Source organism: Phacochoerus africanus, chromosome 10, assembly GCF_016906955.1.
Source record: "Phacochoerus africanus isolate WHEZ1 chromosome 10, ROS_Pafr_v1, whole genome shotgun sequence".
Classification (NCBI taxonomy): domain Eukaryota; kingdom Metazoa; phylum Chordata; class Mammalia; order Artiodactyla; family Suidae; genus Phacochoerus; species Phacochoerus africanus.
In genome coordinates this window covers 128,565,827-128,586,083 of record NC_062553.1, presented here as the reverse complement: position 1 = coordinate 128,586,083, position 20,257 = coordinate 128,565,827, and the positions used below count along the sequence as shown (strand labels likewise).

General features: G+C 34.8%; 1 protein-coding gene across 2 annotated transcripts in view; it reads left to right on the top strand.

Annotated features, from left to right (window-relative positions):
- CCSER1 (coiled-coil serine rich protein 1) overlaps positions 1–20,257 on the top strand; it is an 823,961-nt gene that overhangs the window by 412,192 nt on the left and 391,512 nt on the right. For both annotated transcript variants that reach the window (XM_047798060.1, XM_047798062.1), the window contains exon 6: positions 18,492–18,699. In XM_047798060.1, coding sequence (XP_047654016.1) covers positions 18,492–18,699 — 208 coding nt within the window. The remainder of the gene's footprint in view (positions 1–18,491; positions 18,700–20,257) is intronic.

Genomic DNA, 20,257 nt, shown 5'->3' with positions numbered 1-20,257 from the left:
ACTACATTCTCAAAGTCATTTACATTTACAAATCTTCCAAATGAACAAAAGGAAAAATAATTATAGCCTGTGAAAAAATTCTCACATGCCTATCAAGCAAGAAAATCTGTTATTGTTCTATGTCACTGATACTCTCATTCATCATTAATTAATTGAAGTCATAGTGTTTTAACAAATTAAATTTCAACAGCATGAGATTCAGTGACTCAGAGATATTACTTCTAAGCCTCTTTAAATACATTTATGGTTTTGATAACAATCATATGTAAGATTGGAAAGAGTAAAGGAAACTGAGCGTGCTAATTACAGTCAGTTTCTTAGGAATTTTATAAAAGTAAGACATTTGAGGAATGCTTTTTAAATAGTATGAATGGTTATTTTTGACTCTCCTAAGTTTTTATTTTGAAAAAAAGACTTACAGAAAAATTGCAAAATATTATTTGCAATCACATACACACTTCACCCAGATTTCCTTAATGTTAACATCTTCTATACCATAGTAAAATGATCAACATGGCTATATTAATATTTATACAACGTATTAATTATAATGCACGCTGTGCTTGGATTCCCTCTGCTTTTGAACTAATGTCTTTTTTTTCTGTTGTAAGATCTAAGACAGGATCCCACACGTGTGTAGCTCTTATTCTTCTCAGTCTTCTCCATCCTGTACAACTTCCATCCCTGCCTTCATGCTTTTGAGGACTGGTCAGGTATTTTGTAGATTATGCCTTAATTTGAGGTTGTCTGATATTTTTTCTCATTATTAGTTTTTGGCAAGAATACCGCAGAAGTAACATAATCTAGTTTCAGTCATTGTGCTGATACATCTATTACTGATGATAACCCCTAACACTTGGCTAAGATGCTGTCTATAGCGTTTCTCCACTGTAAGATTACTGTTGTGACCTTTTAAAATATATATCCTGGGGGAGATATTTTTAAGACTAGGCAAATATCCCCCTTCTCCTCAAACTTTTACCCATAAGTTTTAGTATCCATGAATGGATTTCACCTCCAGCAATTATTATTGTGGTGTTTTACCAATGATTTTCTATTTCAGTGTTGGGAAAAGAAAATCAATAGTGAACCATTGATGTATTTCCCTCATTTATATATTTACTTGATTATTTATGTTAGTGTGGCCATTTGGATATCTATTTTATTTTATAAGTATAATCCAATACCACTGTAATTTATTCTGTTGCTCAAATTATTCCAGATTTGGCCATTGGGAGCTCTTTTAGGTGAATTCCTGGGTCCTTTTCGAGCATTTTTTCCCTCTGACACCAAGAGATGTTACAGGCTTATCTTGCATTTTCCCTCCCTACTCTGGAATGAACTAATTCTGAACCCATTTCTTTAATATGAAATGGTTTTAGAAACCAACATGTAGGTGTGAGGTGTCCCTTTTACTTCTTGCTTGTTTCTGCTTCTAGATGCCCTCATTGGACTAAGCTAGAACATATATGATGATATTAACCCTTTAAACTCCTCACTCAAAGAGAAATAACAGTTTAGTCCCATGTTACCCAAAGTGTCTGTGGTCTATTGATCAGCAGCATCGACATCATCTGAGAGTTTGGTAGAAGCCCAAATGCCCATCAAAAAGCCTAATGCATCACAATCTCCATTTAACAAGGTTGAAAATCAGTGATCTAGAAAGCGGCACTACTCTTTCTTGTGATGTGAGGAGCTAAGATATAAATTCAGGAGATTTTTTTGGGTACATATACCAAAGGTTAAAGGCAGAGCTTTAGCCCTTTGATGCCTTAACATCCCTAGAAGATCAGTGAGATTTATTGAAATCTCAGGTGGTTGTGCAGAAAGAAAAAAAATGATCCCAGGAGTAGAAGAAATTCATTCACCAATACCTAGTCTGCCTAAAATGTAAATTCTGTTCTTATGTGATTGATATTCATTTGTGTTTGTGTGTGTTCATTACTGAACAAAGCCTCATAGGGATATTTTTATAATAACGTTTAATATGAAGAAAATTATTTCCAAACATAGTTCTTTTAAGTGATAACAGATAAGCCAATAGCAAATATCTATTCAATAAAAGTGCAATTTTAAATTACAGAGGTAATTTACAAATTAAATGCTTTAAATCTTGAAACAATATAAAAAAAGAAAATGATTTTTTTTTTTTTGTCTTTTTAGGGCTATGCCCACTGCATATGGAGACTCCCAGGCTAGGGGTTGAATTGGAGCTGTAGCTGCTGGCCTAGACCACAGCCACAGCAACGCCAAATCCAAGCCACATCTGTGACTTATACCAGTAAGCTCATGGCAACGTCAGATCCTTAACACGCTGAGTGAGGCCAGGGATCGAACCTGCGTCCTCATGGGTGCTAGTCAGATTTGTTTCTGCTGAGCCACAGTGTTTCTGCTGAACTCCCAAACATGAAACATTTTGACCTATGTGAAAATTTTGTTTCTCTCAAGGTAAATTTTTAATTTATAGAGAATTTTTAGAGTGAATATAGAAAAAAGTGGAATACTAAGGATTTTTTTTAATGGTAGAAAGCATATCCTAAATATCCCATCAATAATTTAGTAGGGCCAATACTTTTAAAAGACAAGGTAATCACAGAAGGCAGCCATCATTTTTTACCTTTCTAATGGCCAAAAAGAGAAGGTGAATGAAAGTCAATTTATTAGCGTTACCCATGAAAAGAAACTTCAGTGGTGTAACATAAAACTTACAAGATTTATAATGCATACAACTTTGTTTTAAAGGCAGGTAATCCCACATTAAAACAAAGCTCAGACATAGAAAACAAACATGATTACAAAGGGGAAAGATTGGGTATAATGATAAATTAGGAGTCTGGGATTAACGTATATGTATTATTGTATATTATAGATAATCAACAAGAACCCACTCTATAGCACAGGGAACTATACTCAGTATTTTGTAATAAGGAAAGAGAAGCTGAGAAAGAACACACACACACACACACACACACACACATGCATATGTGTGGATGTGTAACTGAATCACTGTACTGTAGCCCTGAAACTAACTTGACATTGTAAATCAACTACTTCAACTTTTTTTAAAAAAAGCCCACATAATTTTCTAGTGCTGACCTCCAACCACTTTACTTGGTCAGAAAACTCAAGTCTTTATAACTTTATTTTTCCTTCTAAATTCAGGGGGAAAAATTGTAGATGGAATATATGGCTTTCTGTTTAGCATGATTTGAGAAACCTAAAGCCACAAAACATCTGTTTTGAGCAGGAAACATGCTCTAGATTTCCGTGGGGGAAGTTATTCCTTCTGGATAAGAAGTAATCTATTAAAATAAAAATGTTGTACCAGTCCTAGCTGAATTAATTACCTGAGAGGGGTCAGGGCGGTGAGGGCCAGGGCATAGCATCAGTGTGTTTTGACAGGGAAGTTACAAAAAGAGATTGGCCTCTGGCTTAGTAAGTGCAAAATGAAATTCAACATCCCAACAATGAATTCTGAATACCCAGGGAGCAATAATACTCCAGAGTAAACCTGGAGAAGATCACAGAAATGGACATGACAGGAATACACCAAAGGGTGTGAGAGCATTAGAAAAAAACACATTACATTTTATACTGTAGTCTGGGGCCTGCCAAATATAAAACATAGGGTTCTTCGCTACAAGCCCCAGAAGCCTAATTTTGTTCATTTCATTAGGAAAAAATAAAAACAAATATCTATCTATCTATCTATCTATATATATACAAACACACACACACTCACACACACACACATTTAGGAAGGATAAGCAGGATCTTAACAGAAATAAAGCGAAAGCCAAACACCAAATAGGCCTCAAGAAGAGCAGAAAGATGGTAATCTCAGGAAACTGAAATAACAGGGCTAGCCACACAATTTGTAGGGCCCAGTGAAAAATAAAGAAGCACGGCTTCTTGTTTAAGTATTGACTTTCAAGATCGTAAGAGCAGAACATTAAACGAAATGTAGAGCCCTTCTAAGAGCCAGATCCTGTGTGACGGCAGAGGATGCAAGCCCATGAATTTGGCCCTGGGTTTCAGGAACGAGTGGATACGTTCTTCAAGGCTCTTGCGCTGGAATAAGTTAGCTGCTGTGGTTTTCCGTCCCTCTGCTGCGTTGCTCAAGATTCGTATTTCTGCGAACCAGAGTTTGTAGGCCAAGTCATGTGACCACATGAGGCAAGAGATGAGGGGGCTTTGTTTAGCAATCCCATCAAGATTATATGCAGTCATGGGGAAGAGGAAGGACTTTTTCAAAGAAAAATAAAGGCATTGCTAGGAAAGAAAGAGGGAGAATTTCTTTATGTGCAGGTAAATATATGAATGGATGTTCACATAAGGGAAAAAAAAAGATGAAGAATCCATTCTAACACGACTATGACCAGCTTCTAAGAAGCTACCTCTAAGGGTGTCAGTAGTTTCTTTATAACTGTGCCCCAGTAGCAACTTCTGTGGGTCATAGATGCTCTGTTTTAAATATCTCCAATTGTTCACTTCAGTGATTCTAGGAAACTTAAAAAAAATATTTTCTAATAAACTTCCCAATATAAACTATTATAGCTAATACCCTACTCTATTATGACTATTGAAGAATAAGATTTAAAAAAATGTTTTAGGAGTTCCCGTCGTAGTGCAGCAGAAACAAATCTGACTAGGAACCATGTGGTTGCGGGTTTGATCCCTGGCCTTGCTCAGTGGGTCAAGGATCCAGCCTTGTTGTGGCTGTGGTATAGGCCAGCAGCTACAGCTCCAACCCAACCCCTCGCCTGGGAACCTCCATTTGCCATGGGTGTGGCCCTAAAAAAGACAAAAGACAAAAAAAAAAGGTTTAGATGAAAGGTGAAATAAAAATAATCATAGGAATTACTCTGAGGTAAGATTAGCTTATATTTTCCAATCAGTATGTATTTATGACCTTAGAGTCTGGCTTTTGAGGTCATTGAATTTTTGCCAAGGAGCTATCTCTGGAGGGAGCAGAGGGGTTAGGACACAATTTCTGGAGCCAAAATCATTGCTTTTAAAGCTCAGCTTTGCTATTTGCATCCTGTTCAGTCTCTGCACCTTAGAGTCCTCCTCTGTAGATTATAAATATTATAATTAACTTAAAATATCTTAAAATGTGACATAATTTAGGAGACGAGAATGATCATTAAAGAAAATATTTTTTTTTCCAAGCATCAAAAATTAGATATAAAATAACTTAATACAGTCCTTTTGGGAATACTGTAACTTGATTTCTTTCTGAGGATTTTTTTTTTTTTTATTTCCTGTTTCCTTCCTTAAATGGGTAGTTGTCTCTGGAGAGGAAAGAGCAAAATGGAGGTTTTCTTTTATCGGCTCTTCTTTGGTTGCCTAAAGAAAAGGGCTGGGAATTTTCTTTTTCATTCTCATCTCTGTTTCAAAGACAATTGAACATTGATACCAATCTGTGTATCTGCTTCTTGTGTAAAAGAGAAACCATCCTGTGCCACCAGCGCCCACTGTTATCTGGTTTTAAATGTCAAGAACACTTCAGCATAGAAAGAAAGAAACGGAGATAACATTCAAAGAGGAAAATACTGGAGACAAAGATAGAGTCCAGCCATCTAAGCGCCTGTGTCTTCCAGACAGGCATTGGGAAAAGATTCATCAACCGAAACCTAAAACATTTTGCAGCTTCTGACTTATCTAACCTTGTGATTTATAGCCACATATCATGTTTATATATGTATGATTGTAGTATTTGTCTATGTTTGTGCTATACTGATGAATAATGGAAAGTAGCTCAGCTACTTTAAACTGAATCGCTTAAATCAGTTCAGCTATGACACTCTGTCTTCATGTCACTCCTTTCAAGGTCTAGCCTCAGATGCACTTAGTGGCCTCAAGGATTTTTTGTTTGTTTCTTGCAACAGATATTTATACCTTGACAGTTCTATGATGTATAATTATGTGTAAACCGTGTTACATGCTCCTCCTTTACACAAATAATCTGGCCTGTTATTTATAAGTCCAGTGGGTCTCTGTTTCAGAGAGAAAAAAAGATCGACACTTTTTTATCTTCTCTCTTCATGGCTAAGTTTATTGCTGTTTACTAAGATATTACACTTTTAGAATTAGCACCATTTGATGGCTTTACATGTTGAGAGTATATTTTTACAATCATGTTTGTTATTATAGCATTAACATAGAAATTTAAAATAAATTCAGCACCTTCTTTGAGACAATTTTGTAGTAAACCATCCAAACAGCTTCCTAGGAAACTGTTTACTATATTTCCTAGTTCTAATTTCTCAGGACATTAATAGACTTTACAAGTGCTCAATAAGTACTTATCGAAAGAGTGAACAACTGAATAAATACGTAGGAAATACAGTCTTAAACATAGCAGGATTCTTTACTAGGATTTTTCAGTTTATTATGCTCATACTAAGCCTGAGCTCCTTAGACTTAAACTTTTTTGAACATATTTTATCATTAATGTCTTATTAAACATGAAAAGCAATTATATTTTTAGTCCCAGAATCCATACTTTTGTTTTATATCACACAGGGGGAATCTATCATAGGACTGGGTTTGCAGGGATATTTACTGGGTACTGCAGCTGCAATTTGAACTGACCATCAAAAACTTGGACTATGGCCTTGTAATCCAAACTGAGAGATAGCTCAATGATCTCTTAACTGAAATATGTTCACAATGTATTAATCACAGTATAAAACATCATAATTGGCCATTCGATATCTTAAAAGATGATATAGTTATATCATACCATATAATATAGTTATAAAATAGTCGTGACTATAATATAGTTACAAATGGTTATTGAAGAAAACAATACTTACTTATTGATCACCGGTTAATTAATCCTCAGGTACTTTCTAATTTTTCTTAATCTTACTCCAGGCACAAAGTTGTAACTCTTTCATATTCATGATTCTGAAAGCTACTTAATTTCTAGAATTAGGGCTTTGGGACTGCTTATTGACTAGGACAATTATTTATTTTTCATTTAGTAGGAATGGTCTTCAAGATAAGTGTGATACTGTACATTGTTTTCTATATTATTAAAAATGAGGTTTTCCTCACACAAACAATTGTACTTACACTATACCTTTATGTTACATTAAATAATTCTCCCCAAGAACAAGAATCACCTCTTGTTAAGTCTCGATCTTCTCACTTATCAGGAGGACCTAGGTTTAAACCCAGAAGCCATGAAATATTTTATTGCAGTTTTTTCTTGTGCAACTACAGTTGGCCCTTGAATACCATGGGTTTGAACTTTGCTTATCTATTATACATAGATTTTTTTTTTTTTTACAATGACTGTATAGTTGGCCCTGCATACTTGTGGGTTTCACATCTGTGGATTCACTCAACTTGGGTTTGCAAACAGTACATGAACCAGGGTTGACTGAATCCTGGGATGTGGAACCCATGGATTTGGAGGGTTTACTGTGGAACTTAAGCATGTTGAGCATTCAGGGGTTTTAATATCCACCCTGGGTCCTAAAACCAATCTCCTGTGGATACTGAGGGACAATGGTACTTGATATCTATATTCTTATTCCAAACTAGTTTCTATTATTATTGTTGTTGTTTTTATTATTATTATTACTGTCACTATTGTTGTTTAATTCTGCTTGATGTCATTCTCTTCTTTCTCTACCTACCCCTAATGAACTTGCTCCCTTAAATAGTTTTGCCTTGGTACAAAAAATCTGAGAACTTCTCTGTGGGAAATTGTGCCATGTAAACCTGTTATTTAGGATTAACAAGGTAGAATTTTCAGTGCATGTGTTTAGTGTATGTGAAATTGCCATATATTAATGTATTTCACAGAAACTTGGAAATATAGAGATCACTGAAGGAGCGTCTCACCTTCTTTAGTATAACTGGACAAAAAGGAAGAAGCCTGAGGTTGCTGGAAGAATGGGAAAGGATTTCCTGGGAGAGCGGGTACACTAATTCAGACTTAAAGGATAAGTGTACACTGGCCACTTATATGGAAACTCACATGTATGGTGGGGACAGTTATGGCCAGTGAGCATGATATGTCTGACCCACTCTGCTATCACAATACATATTTAGTTTGCTAGCAAGACAAGAATATGACACAGTGGGCTGGAGATACAGCCCCTGACTTCTTATATTTCAAAGTAAGCCAGATGATGTGTCTGTGTGCGTGAGTGAGTTTGTCAAGATACTTGGAAATATCTTTATGATATTTGGAAATCTTTTAAGATATATATAGTATCTTTATATATATCTAATAAGATATATAATATCTTTAAGATATATGGAAATCTTTGATTTTGTGTAATAAGGAAAATCTTGTTTTTCTGGTTGAAACTGAATATAAACAGTAGCTTATTATTCACCTCAAAAATTGAATCTGGGGAATTTGGTTGATAAGTTTGATGTAAGTTTTACTAATCTTTTGCAAATTGTTAAAATATTACAGCTCTAAAGATTAACTGAAAGTAATAATCTCCAGCTCTTTTTGTTTTCAAAAATATTGGAAGTTTTACAGTTTCCTCGCTTTATGCATTATGCCAATAATTTTAGGTATTGTCTTTATGTCAAGTCACAGAGCAAGAATTGATTTTCTGTTTGAAACACTGCTACTTCCATGTTCTTTCATGGCTAACACTGGTTACACTTAGATTGCCAGATCCTGAATATTTAAAAAAAAAAAAACAAACGTGAAATTCATTGAAAAGACCTTTAAAACTATTTAATTAACTGTAGGTTGTATACCTTTCATCACATTTTCTGTGGCATATATTATATCAGAATTTTTATTTTAATTTGCTCTAGCTGCTATTATTTGTAAAACACTTTGTAAAGGTTACTTAGATACTTAGGAGCAAATTAAAGACTTCCATGTATTTTTTTAAGAAGTTTTTGATATAATGCAAATTATTGCAAGTATATAATAATGTTTTTAATAATTTTTGTAAATTATATTTAAAAACCCATATGTGTATTCCTTAAATGGTCATAAATGGAGAGTTTTGCATGTAAGTTCTTCAAACAATAACATGAAGTACTAAATATATTATATGATAATAAAATAGGATGGGTTTTATGGTGGTAGTTTGGTTCTAAAAGATTAATCAAATTTCCTTTGTAATACAGATCTAAAACAAGACCTTGGTACTTTTGTGAGGTATTGCCCTGGAAGTGAAGAGAAGAAGGCAGGTAACAAGTAGCAGTGGGGAAAAAATTATTTTCACAAACACAGTTTACATCTACAAAAATGATGATTCTCAGCATATTGATTCTATTACCCTACAAATATGAAACTCTTATTATATCAAATAAATTTGTATATAAAAAAGAGAAAATGCAAGTCATATTAGAGATAGAGTTTGTGTCTTTAAAAATTTTATATTTGGGAGTTCCCGTCCTGGTGCAGTGGTTAACGAATCCGACTAGGAACCATGAGGTTGAGGGTTCAGTTCCTGCCCTTGCTCAGTGGGTTGATGATCTGGCGTTGCTGTAAGCTGTGGTGTAGGTTGCAGACACGGCTCGGATCCCGCGTTGCTGTGGCTCTGGCGTAGGCCGGTGGCTACAGCTCCGATTGGACCCCTAGCCTGGGAACCTCCATATGCCGCGGGAGCGGCCCAAGAAATAGCAAAAAGACAAAAAAAAATTGTATTTGCTTTTAAAAATAATTAATTCTCCTGGGTGTTTCCTTCACTAAAAATACTTCAAATTAATTATAATATGAAAGTACACCTAATGGGTAACTATAAAAAAAAATATATATATATATAGCTACAGAAATGCCAACTATCTAAATATATACATAGAATATATATGGACATACATATAGACATTAACTAAAATAAAACAATATAGTAAAACTCTTACCATTTTTAGATGATTTTTATCTCTATAAATGCATTTGAAGATAAATTTAATAACAATTTATTATAGGGGAATTGAACAATTTTAGAAAGCTCTTTGGTATCATAGTGAGAAAATTATTCCACAAAGGTCACATTTTACTTAACTTTAATTCATTTTCCTTGTATAATTCAGTATTTTCCCAGTAAAATCACTTTCATGGAGTGGTGGATGAGAAGGTGGGAGAATTTTCCTGACCTCTAAAATAGAGAAATGTATAAGGAAAATGTTGAATATAGGAGTGTGCAAACACATCAGAGAACTGATGATGTTTATATGATGAATTGCCTGGAGGACTAGAGAAGAGAAATTTAAATTAAAAAAAATATATTTGCTTGATAATCTGTTAAACAAAGGAAGACCATCCAGCATATGAGATTTTTAAATTGAATCACTTCTATAATATCAGGGGACAATAAATAAAACTTTTATCTCCATCTGTATAAAATGTTTTTGGTAATTCTGTGCCCTCAATTTTCTGACAGCCTGAGTGATCTGGGGGAAGAAAAAACCAATTATACTATTCAATCATAGCATAATTAAAACTTACAATCTACAATTAAATGAGTAATTGCAAAGTGAAAAATGTATACATGTGCACCAACAGATTTTGGTGTATATCCACACACATGAGACTTTTTAATAATTTGAGTCACTCTCTGCTGAGCTTTATTGTACTTTCATCTTAACATTCATGAATTCTAATTATTTTTCATCATGAAATGATCTTTAAGCCAGATCTTAAATCACACGTGACAACGAAGTAGAGAATGGCAGGGAGAAGTGTGCATGGCATTAATGGTGCAGAGGAAAGTTGCTAAATGAAGACAGTCAACTGGCTTTTCCTTCGAAGGCGAAACAAATACTCTCAAAATTTGTATGAGCAGGTTTGCACTCATAGAATATCTACTTTGCTGAAAATTTTGGAGAAGGAAATTCTAACTTTTCTAGGGAGGAGGAGTCCTTACTATTTAATTGTATTTGCTAAGATTGTAACCTAATTATATCACTATTCCAGCTTCAGTGAAAACAGCATAGATAAATGTAAGTATATTTTAAATTTTAAGCCTATTAAAAGATGATACAATGTGGAGAAAAGAGCACTGGCCTAGAAGTCAGGAGACCAGAATTCTTTACCTTTTCTAGCTGTGCGACACTGAGAAAATTAATTTAGGTTTGTGTTCCTACTATATAAAATGTAAATGTTATCTAGAGCACTCTAGGACACTCGAGGAACACTCTGCTTTTTCTAGGACTAATTTTGATTTTTGTTTTGATATGCATATTTCGTACATTTGTGCAAGGTTTGGTGGATACAGTAATGGGCAAGAAAAAGAAACACAATTTTTATTTCCTCTGAACAGGCTAGCCTCAAATACAGTCTATACTTACACAATTAATTGTTATCCTACTGTTATTTCTAAGTTTAATGTCTTTATTGGAATATATTCTGTAGTCATGATACTAATTAGAGTGCTTTCGGCTTCAAGTAAGAGAAAAACCTAACTCAAAAGTTCATTAAACAGGAGACCCCTTGTAGCGCTAGTAGGTTAAGGATCTGGCTTTGTCACTGCAGTGGCTCAGGTCACTGCAGCTTGATCCACTGTTGTGGCAAGAGTTTGCTCCCTGGTCCAGAAACTTCCAAATGCCATGAGTGCAGCCAAAAAAAAGTTCATTAAACAGTCAAACCTATGTTATCTTGTCTAACAAGCAATCTAGAGATAGGAGTCTCCAGTGTTAATTCAGAGAAACAGTAACATTTTATGGAGGCAGGTCTCTTCAGTTTTGTTGCTCTTTGGTTTTCCTATAGCTGAGTTTCTTCCTTTTCTGCAGAGTACACCAATAGTTCGGAGCAGTATATCAAGTCAGTATCAAGTTAAAACACATCCAAAGACATCACGGTTATCGCTTTCCTGTGTCGCTTTTTGCCAGAAAGGAAATACTTCCTTCAAGACTCCTACCAGATTTTCTGTCATTTCTTGGAGCCATAGGAAAGCCAGCATTTGAACAAATAGGAATTGTTTGTTTTTGTGTCTGCTTTTATTTTAAAGACACTAGAAGAGGTATGAATGAGTAGGGGACAGGCGGCGAACAATGTCTGCTGTAATAATTTTTTCTACTCAGAAATCTCATCAACTGATTCTAGAGTTTCCATTTTGTTTTTGTTCTTATAGTTTTCATTTCTCTGATGAGAATAACTATCTCTTCATTATGCCCATTTTTTCTTTTCAGATTTTGAACATATTTATCAAAGCTGCTTAAAGTTCTTGTCTGCTAATTCCAAAACATGGGTCATTCATAGTGTCTATGGGTTGTTTTTCTGCTTCTCTGCATGCCTACTCATTTGAATATTTGCCAGACATTGTGGATGACATATTTCTGAGAGTCTGTATTTCATTGTCTTCCTTTAGAGAAAAAAAAAAAGAGTGTTATTCTAGCAGGCAAGTAATTTATGAGTAGATCAGATTGCTTTTTTGAGGCTTTTTTGAAGTTTGGGATTCACATTTCTCCCAGTACTATGAGGCTTGTCACTGGCTGATACTTTCCTATATCTATTTAGGTATAAAACTTGTAGCTTCTGTTTTTATGGACTGCAACCAAGTTCAACACCCTGAAACCATCACAGTGGCAACTTGTGTAATTACTGATGTTAGAATTTTGTTCCTTGGTACCTGGGAATTTTTCTTTCTTTCCCTCCCACACTATAATATGTTAAAAATAAAAGTAGTTGTAATTTATCCAGTATCTCACTGTATTTAGAAAAAGAAGTAGAGTGTAGGACAGCTTAGTCCAGTGTGTTCCCAGATTCAAAGGAGATTTCCTTGAAGATGTAATATATTTTAAGGTGAGATCTGAAGGTAGGTAAAGCAACACTTTTTCATGAAAATAGAACATATGCAAAATTCCAGGTGCAAGATGGAAGAGTTTGGAACAATTCAAGGCCTGAATGAAGGACAGCGTAATCAGAATGCAAAAAACAAGAGGTAGTAGTTATGAGATGAGGTATAGTGAGGCAAACAGTTGCCAAATTATGGAGAACTTTTTTGGTTGTATTAAGATATTTGGATTTTGTCTTGCCTTTCTCCATATCTTGCCTTTCTTCTACCCATTCAGCTAGCAGTGAAATCCTTCTCAGGTGTAAATTCATATCTAAATATAAAACATTAACAAGTTCTTATAACCACTATACAACTGTAAAGGATGGATGCTGGTTTCATCCCTTCCAGAAATACAGCTAAATATCCAATTATAAAGCAATTTTAGATACAACTATTTTTCTAAGGGGACACTTTCAGTTAAGCAATATATTTTGAAAGAAAACATGAGAAAAATACATAGTTTATTCGTCAACAAAGCTTTTTTGTAGTTAGTTCCTTAAACAGTTTTTATTAGGTTTAGAGATGCCAGTTCATTAATATAGATTTCTCCCTTTTCGCTTGTCTTAGATTTATTAAAAATTATGATTGAATTTACCATAAATAACCTGGCCCTTTTTAAAATGAAATTTAAATTACAGTAAGTTTCCCAAAGTAAGTATTTTAAAAAATATAGTATCATTTCTTTAAATCTATTTAGTGAAGCTTGGAAGGCAGTTGTATGCATATGCCTGTTTATTATGCTGGACAAATAGAGATGATTTTACTATTCATTCCTTGGAAATCCAGTTCAGAAACATAGCCACTTTGTAAAGTATATATCATTGAGATCCCTTATGACAATAGATATTTATGTCAGTACACTAAATAAGGAGTAGCACCTATCACAGGTAAGACCATCAATCTTTTGCAACTGACACCATCTTGTATTTTTGTTGGTCATTTGGGCCAATGGGAAATTTTCAGTGATCTGAAGAATACATGTGGGTGGGAAGAAAATTTCTCACTATCAAATTGTTTGTGCTAGTTATAACCAAGATGAGAACAAAATCAAGAAACTATTTTTATTTTATCTTCCTGATGAGGAACATTCTTTAATCACCCTGTAGTTTATGTCAAGATGTATATTTTCCCATTAAACTTGTCTGTCGTACTAAAAATAGAATTGCTGCAGAACTTTTAGATTAGCTCGGTAGAAAATCACTTTCACACAAAAGATCTCAGTGACTGAAGCACAGAGCCAATTCACTATGTGACTGCAAAAGCCAAATGTTTTAAATACCAGTTGAAACTCTCATGTTTCTCAAGTTGAAACTTTCAAGAATATATTTAATGTAACATTGATGAGTTTTCCTAATTTTACTCAAAAGCTTTATTATTTAAAACTTACAAACTGAAAAAGGCCCATAAGTCTCAATTTGACTTTCTCTAAATTTTACTGCATTTTCAATTATAAAGACTTGGTTGGCATTTATAAGCAACAAGGCAGGTGTAAATATTACTCAGCAGTTCTACCAAAGATTCCTAGTGTTGGCACAGAGAGGGTAAAGTGGATATGGATGTGCTCAGGGGAGAATACGATGTCTTTGTTTTTGTTTGCAGTAGTTATGATGATTAATGAATCACTGTATCAGCCTCAATATCTTATCCTTTGTGTGTGCGTGTGTGTGTGTGCGCATGCGCGGGCGTGTGTGTGGAGTTAAGGGACTGTCTTTTTTGATCTAAAGCACATTTTTTCAGTTTTCTGAAACAAGAGTAATTCATAGTGTTGGCAGACAGAGAGCTATATATCCCAAAGTGCATAAATTTTATTATCTCATGGGCCCTGCTAATGCAGGAACAGGAGAGCACCTGAACCTGGCTCTACCCTCCTGGCCTTGTTATGGGTGTCCGTGCTAGAGGAAACTCTCACTCCATGTTAGAGAATTCTCTCCTTTTCTCATCAATTACAGGGTTATATTTTTTAGGTGAATTTTCCAGCGACACTATTCTGGAAAACATTGATATTCAAAATAATTAACAGTTGTAAACCCCAGGTACCAATCACTCAGAAATATAAGTGCCATAAATATAGAACAAGCTGGCTCTACAGGCCAGTGTCGCTGAATAGCAGCTGTTTAATAGCCCATTTCAACTAACTGCCTCAACCTAATTCAGAATGGTTTTCAGGAATTTCTCTTGTAGTGCCATCAGTTAAAGATCCAGCACTGTCACTGCAGCAATTGAGTCACTGCTGTGTTAGGGATTCGATCCTTGGCCCAGGAGCTTCCGTATGCCAGGGGGGGTAAAAAAAAAGGAATGGTTTTGATTACTGTGGTATTATAGTCCACTATTTTTCATCTAGAAAAAAATATTTAAAGATAAATGGATTTGTTTTCATATGGGAAAGAATATTGTTATTTTTAGGTATCAATTACAAAGCAGTTAATAATCTTGGTGACCTCTTGAGGTCAATGACGGAATCCTTTTAATCGCTGCAGCATCCACCATCTTGCTCTGCTGTGCTCAGTGTAAATGCTTTCCATAATTGTGAAATAAAGCCAGTATTCTCTCTTGTTGGAATTAAGGATAGACCCAAACTTTTAAAGTATAAAACAAATGGCTCTTTTATCTTCTATATACATTTTTGCACATAGACTGTTTTTAACTATCTGCAATGGCAGTGATCCTTAGATGTGTAATTGTTAAATCTTAATCCTCAGAACCTCAGTAATTTCCTGAATTTGTCATAGAACTTTACAGTGGTGCAGTTTCTGAAGGCTTTTTCAGTGTGTGTTGATGTTTAGATATATGATTGGACAAACAGGTTCAAAGAAACAGCAATCTAATTAAATGGAATTATAAAACTGTTAGTTTAATTATTTTACTGTGAGAGTGCTAGGAAATTTGGAACAGTGGGTACAGCCCTGTGATACATAACAGTTCACCTTTTCAGAAAAATGTCTGTGTACAAATGAGAGTGGTATTCATACATCATTACCAAGAATTATGTTTTGTTCATTCACTCATCATTGTATTCATTTATTCAATTTCAATTATAGAATTATTTATTGCATCAGCCTAATATGTGCCAGACACCAGGCTAATTCACTACTTAAACCTGATAAATCTTTGAAAACTCATTTATAACTAAAACTCTGTTACACATACTATGAATTCTAATTTTTTTACATTTTCCTCTTATTGGTCTTAGAGGACTTAGCATAGAAGCCACTAAAATAAAATAAAAACCTTTAAAAATGATTGTATAGTTTACTACAAGTTCTGTATAATTAAAATGAGTCTGGCATATCAGAGAAAATATATTTTAAGAGTGAAACTATAAATAATTCATTGTGTAATTGTAGGTATGTTTTGCTTTTTCAGTGTTTGTTTTTGTTCATTTGCTTGCTTATTTTTTACGTGAGATGCAAAATCTTGTAGTGATTTAAAGCTCAAGTGTACGGTTTGCATTCACATCTCAGCTCTGTCCTGTTTTTGCTGTTTTGCCATCAACGTGTAACTTAACCGCTTTGAGACTCAAATCCCTCAGCTGTGAAATGGAGATTATAAAACCTCAAAGAATTGTACGAGTATTAAATGGTTTATATATGTGAAGACCTTATAGGACTACTTCAGATTCATTTATTATGCACACACACACACACATATACATATATGCACATTATCTGGTTAGTAAAGAAAAAAATCTTATCTTGCTTATGTGCTTCTGTTGGTTTATCTCAGATCTACTTTGTAATAGCTATTTAACTTTGAGAAAAGTTACTTATTTGGGCATGTTTTCCTCATATGTAAAATGAAGATACTCGTTATACCCACCTCTTGGTTTTCTTCAAGGTTTGAATAAATTAACACACAGAGTGGTTAACACTGTACCTGGCCCATAGTCAATCCCCAAAACATGTTAGCTCTAGCTGTTTATTTATTATTTCATCAAAATGTAAATTTGAGATAGTAATTAGTATCTTATTGTCCACCTCCGAGGACAATTGTGATCGGTGAATAGACACATGAAGACAAGTAAATGTGTGATCCAAAAACATTTTCTGTATTAATTATTCAACTCTTTAATAAATTAAAATATACTATTTGTGAGTAATCAGATTTGGATAAAATTAACCAAGAACATATTTTTTCTTCTTTGCATCTTTGACCTTCGTGTCAGGGTCCAAGGCAAGCTTTGATTTTTCTCTATTTAGGTTGCCAAGTGATCTTATCAAATAATTCAGGAAACAATATACACGAAGTCTACTGAAAGTGAGCATAAGTCCTAAACTATTGTTTCATAAATATCCTGAGCTATGTTATAATATTATCATTATTGTATATAACCCTTGGTTTTAATGAATGGAAATAAATTTAGACAAACATGAAAAATGATCATTTTGTAGGTGTCTCTCTCTTTTTTTTTGTCTTTTTGTCTTTTTAGGGTCACACTTGTGGCCTAAGGAGTAAGGAGGTTCCTAGGCCAGGGGTCCGATAAGAGCTGTAGCCACTGGCCTACGCCACAGTCACAGCAACTCGGGATCCAAGCCGCGTCTGTGACCTACACTCCATCTCAGGGCAATTCTGGATCCTTAACCCACTGAGCAAGGCCAGGGATCAAACCCACAACCTCATTGTTCTTAGTCTGATTCATTTCCCCTGCACCACGATGGGAACTTCTTGTAGGTTCCTCTTTTCATATTATTTTTCTATCTGCCTCATAGGCGCATTTGGAAAATAATTAATCTTAATACCTTTTCTTTACATACACCCTTAATATAAGCATGCTCAATTATTTTCAAAATGCATTGCTTTAATTGTTGATTATCAAGTAGAACAAAATAAATATTGTTTTGCCACACATTACTATGCTAAAAATTTAGGGGTTCATGTCATGGCTCAGAGGTTAACAAACCCAATTAGCCTCCATGAGGACGCAGGTTTGATCCCTCACCTTGCTCAGTGGGTTAAGGATCTGGCGCCATTAGCTGTGGTGTAGGTTGCAGATGTGGCTCGGATCCCGTATTGCTATGCCTCTGGTGTAGGCTGGCAGCTACATCTACGATTCAACCCCTAGCCTGGAAACCTCCATATGCTGCAGGTGCAGCCCTAAGAAGACAGAAAGGCAAAAAAAAAAAAAAAAAAATTAATGATTATTTGATAAGCATGCTAGTTGTACATGGAATTATGCATCCTACATTTATTCCACTATTTTAACATAAAGTCCTGTGCATACTGGTCTTTCTTTATCCATAAAGTGGTCATTGATTGATTTAGTAATTTAAAATAATAATTACCAAAATAAAATAATTACCAAAATAAAACAATCCTAAGTTTGGGCTTCTTGATATTTTCTTTCCAGTTAATTTTTAATTTTCAGAAAATCTCTATATGAAATTTCTCTTTCAGTGATTTCTTTTGATTTTCAACATTTTCAAAAGAGTTAAAGAAGTGTAAACACGTTGTTACCATTTAAAAATGAAGTTCTGGTTGAGGAGGAAAAAAATCACATTCTAAAACAGTGATTATCTTTGAATCTTAACCACTTAATATCAAATTGAGCCATTTCATAATTGTGACAAAAGGTTTCAGCCTTTTCAAAGACTAATATGAGGAAATAATGAGAGAGTCACAAGGGAATTTCTTCCAGCTCACTACTGACATTGATCAATAGCTTGGAAAATAATGCTCTGAATATGCTACATCGTAATTTTTGGTCATGTTTTTTCTTGTTAGGAACCTTTCCCTGAAATTAACAAAAGACACGGATCAGGAGGCCAGGTGTCCCCATATCAGCCGAATGCCCAGCAGTCCCTCTGCAGACTGGCCCCTGCCAGGTGTAGAAGAAAATGGAGGCATGGATTCTCTGCCATTCAGGCTGATGTTACAGGACTGCACAGCTGTCAAGACATTACTACTGAAGATGAAGAGAGTTCTCCAAGAGGTAATGGTTTACTCCGAGATTCATATCTGTCAGTGCTGGTGGATAGTGAGCTCGGTCGACCGGGTTAGTCCCTCCTTCTATCAGTAATTAGCTGAAGAACACTGGGCAGTGTCATGTATCCTCTTGTAACTAAGGTTGTCTCATATGTCAGATGAAGGGTGTTTTAATTGTGGTTTATAAGGTACTCTTCAAGTCAAAATTCTAAGATTCTGCAAAGGAATTAAAAAATAATAAACTGATACCAAGCCTGGGGAAAGTCAGATAAAGAGAAATGGGCATCAGCTGTTAAATTACATATTATTATAAAAACTATTGGCAGACTTATTAACTGGAACTTAATGATACTGAGACTCTATATGGTAACAGTAAAGGTCATTTATTTAGTCACTTTTGTCCCAATAATAATTAATTGGGTGAAATTTAATCTGATTGTTTGACAGATTTTGCCCAATGAACAGAGCTGCCCTCTTGCAGCCTGTGCTCAGTTAGAGAATGAGCTATTCAGGCAAATGCACAGGGGTCTTTCATCTTTATGTCCAAGAATGAGCCATTCTTTAGAATTCAAGTATGTTATGGTTTTCTTTTTATAATTATACCAGTTATTTTCTTTGGAGGATTTCTATAAAAAGTATACCAGTATTATTTCAGGGATGTAAAGTAAGGGGACAAAAATTTTAAATGACTTTCCTCTGAATTCAGGACAACAGCCTGAGGTTTCTGACTTCCAATTCAGTGGCTTTTTATTATATTCTATTGTCATTCATTTGATTTCTTTTTATTGATAAGGAATATTAATAGTGTGACAACAGAGCAATGTAACTGTTTAGTATGGAGAGTATTACGGCTCCTTTCCAATGATGATCACTGATGTGCCCTTTTCTAACGCTGATAATAACACCAGCAGCTACCACTAGAGGCCCAAATAGAATCAGGGAGAGGCAAGAAAATTTAAGAGAAATGACTGCCGTACACTCCTGGAGGCGTCCAGTCGTGCATTTGTATCAGCTGTGAAAGTAAAAACTGGAAGAGATCTCTGCATCCTATTCCAGTTTATATCCCTGGGGTGGACTTTGTGTCTAGAATCTGTGCAATGGTGTAGAGGAGTGGTATGCTTATACTTGATCAAGGTTAGACTTTCAGGAATTTTATGAGCAGGCAGTTAAGTTCAGGCATAAAAAATTAAATTACACACACTTATAATGAAACAAATTATATATTTAAAAGGATAATCCGTACTCAAAAACTCTACAGTTCCCATTTACGTTACTATTAACTATACTTGTGAGCTTATTTACATCTATTGGATGTGGAAATACTATAAAAGAGCTATCGTGCAGATTTCCCAGGTGTAGACCCATTTACGTCACTTTGGTCACTTGAAATCAATCACCTGGGAATATTACGCCACAGAAATTGGTAAACAGTACAAGGTAGGGCTTTGAATTTTTGGTAAGCCATTGCTAAATATTGACCGACACACCACTGTGTGTATGACTATATGGTTCATACTAACAGCATAAGCATGTTTTTCTGCACTTGTCAGGTCTCCCTGACCTTT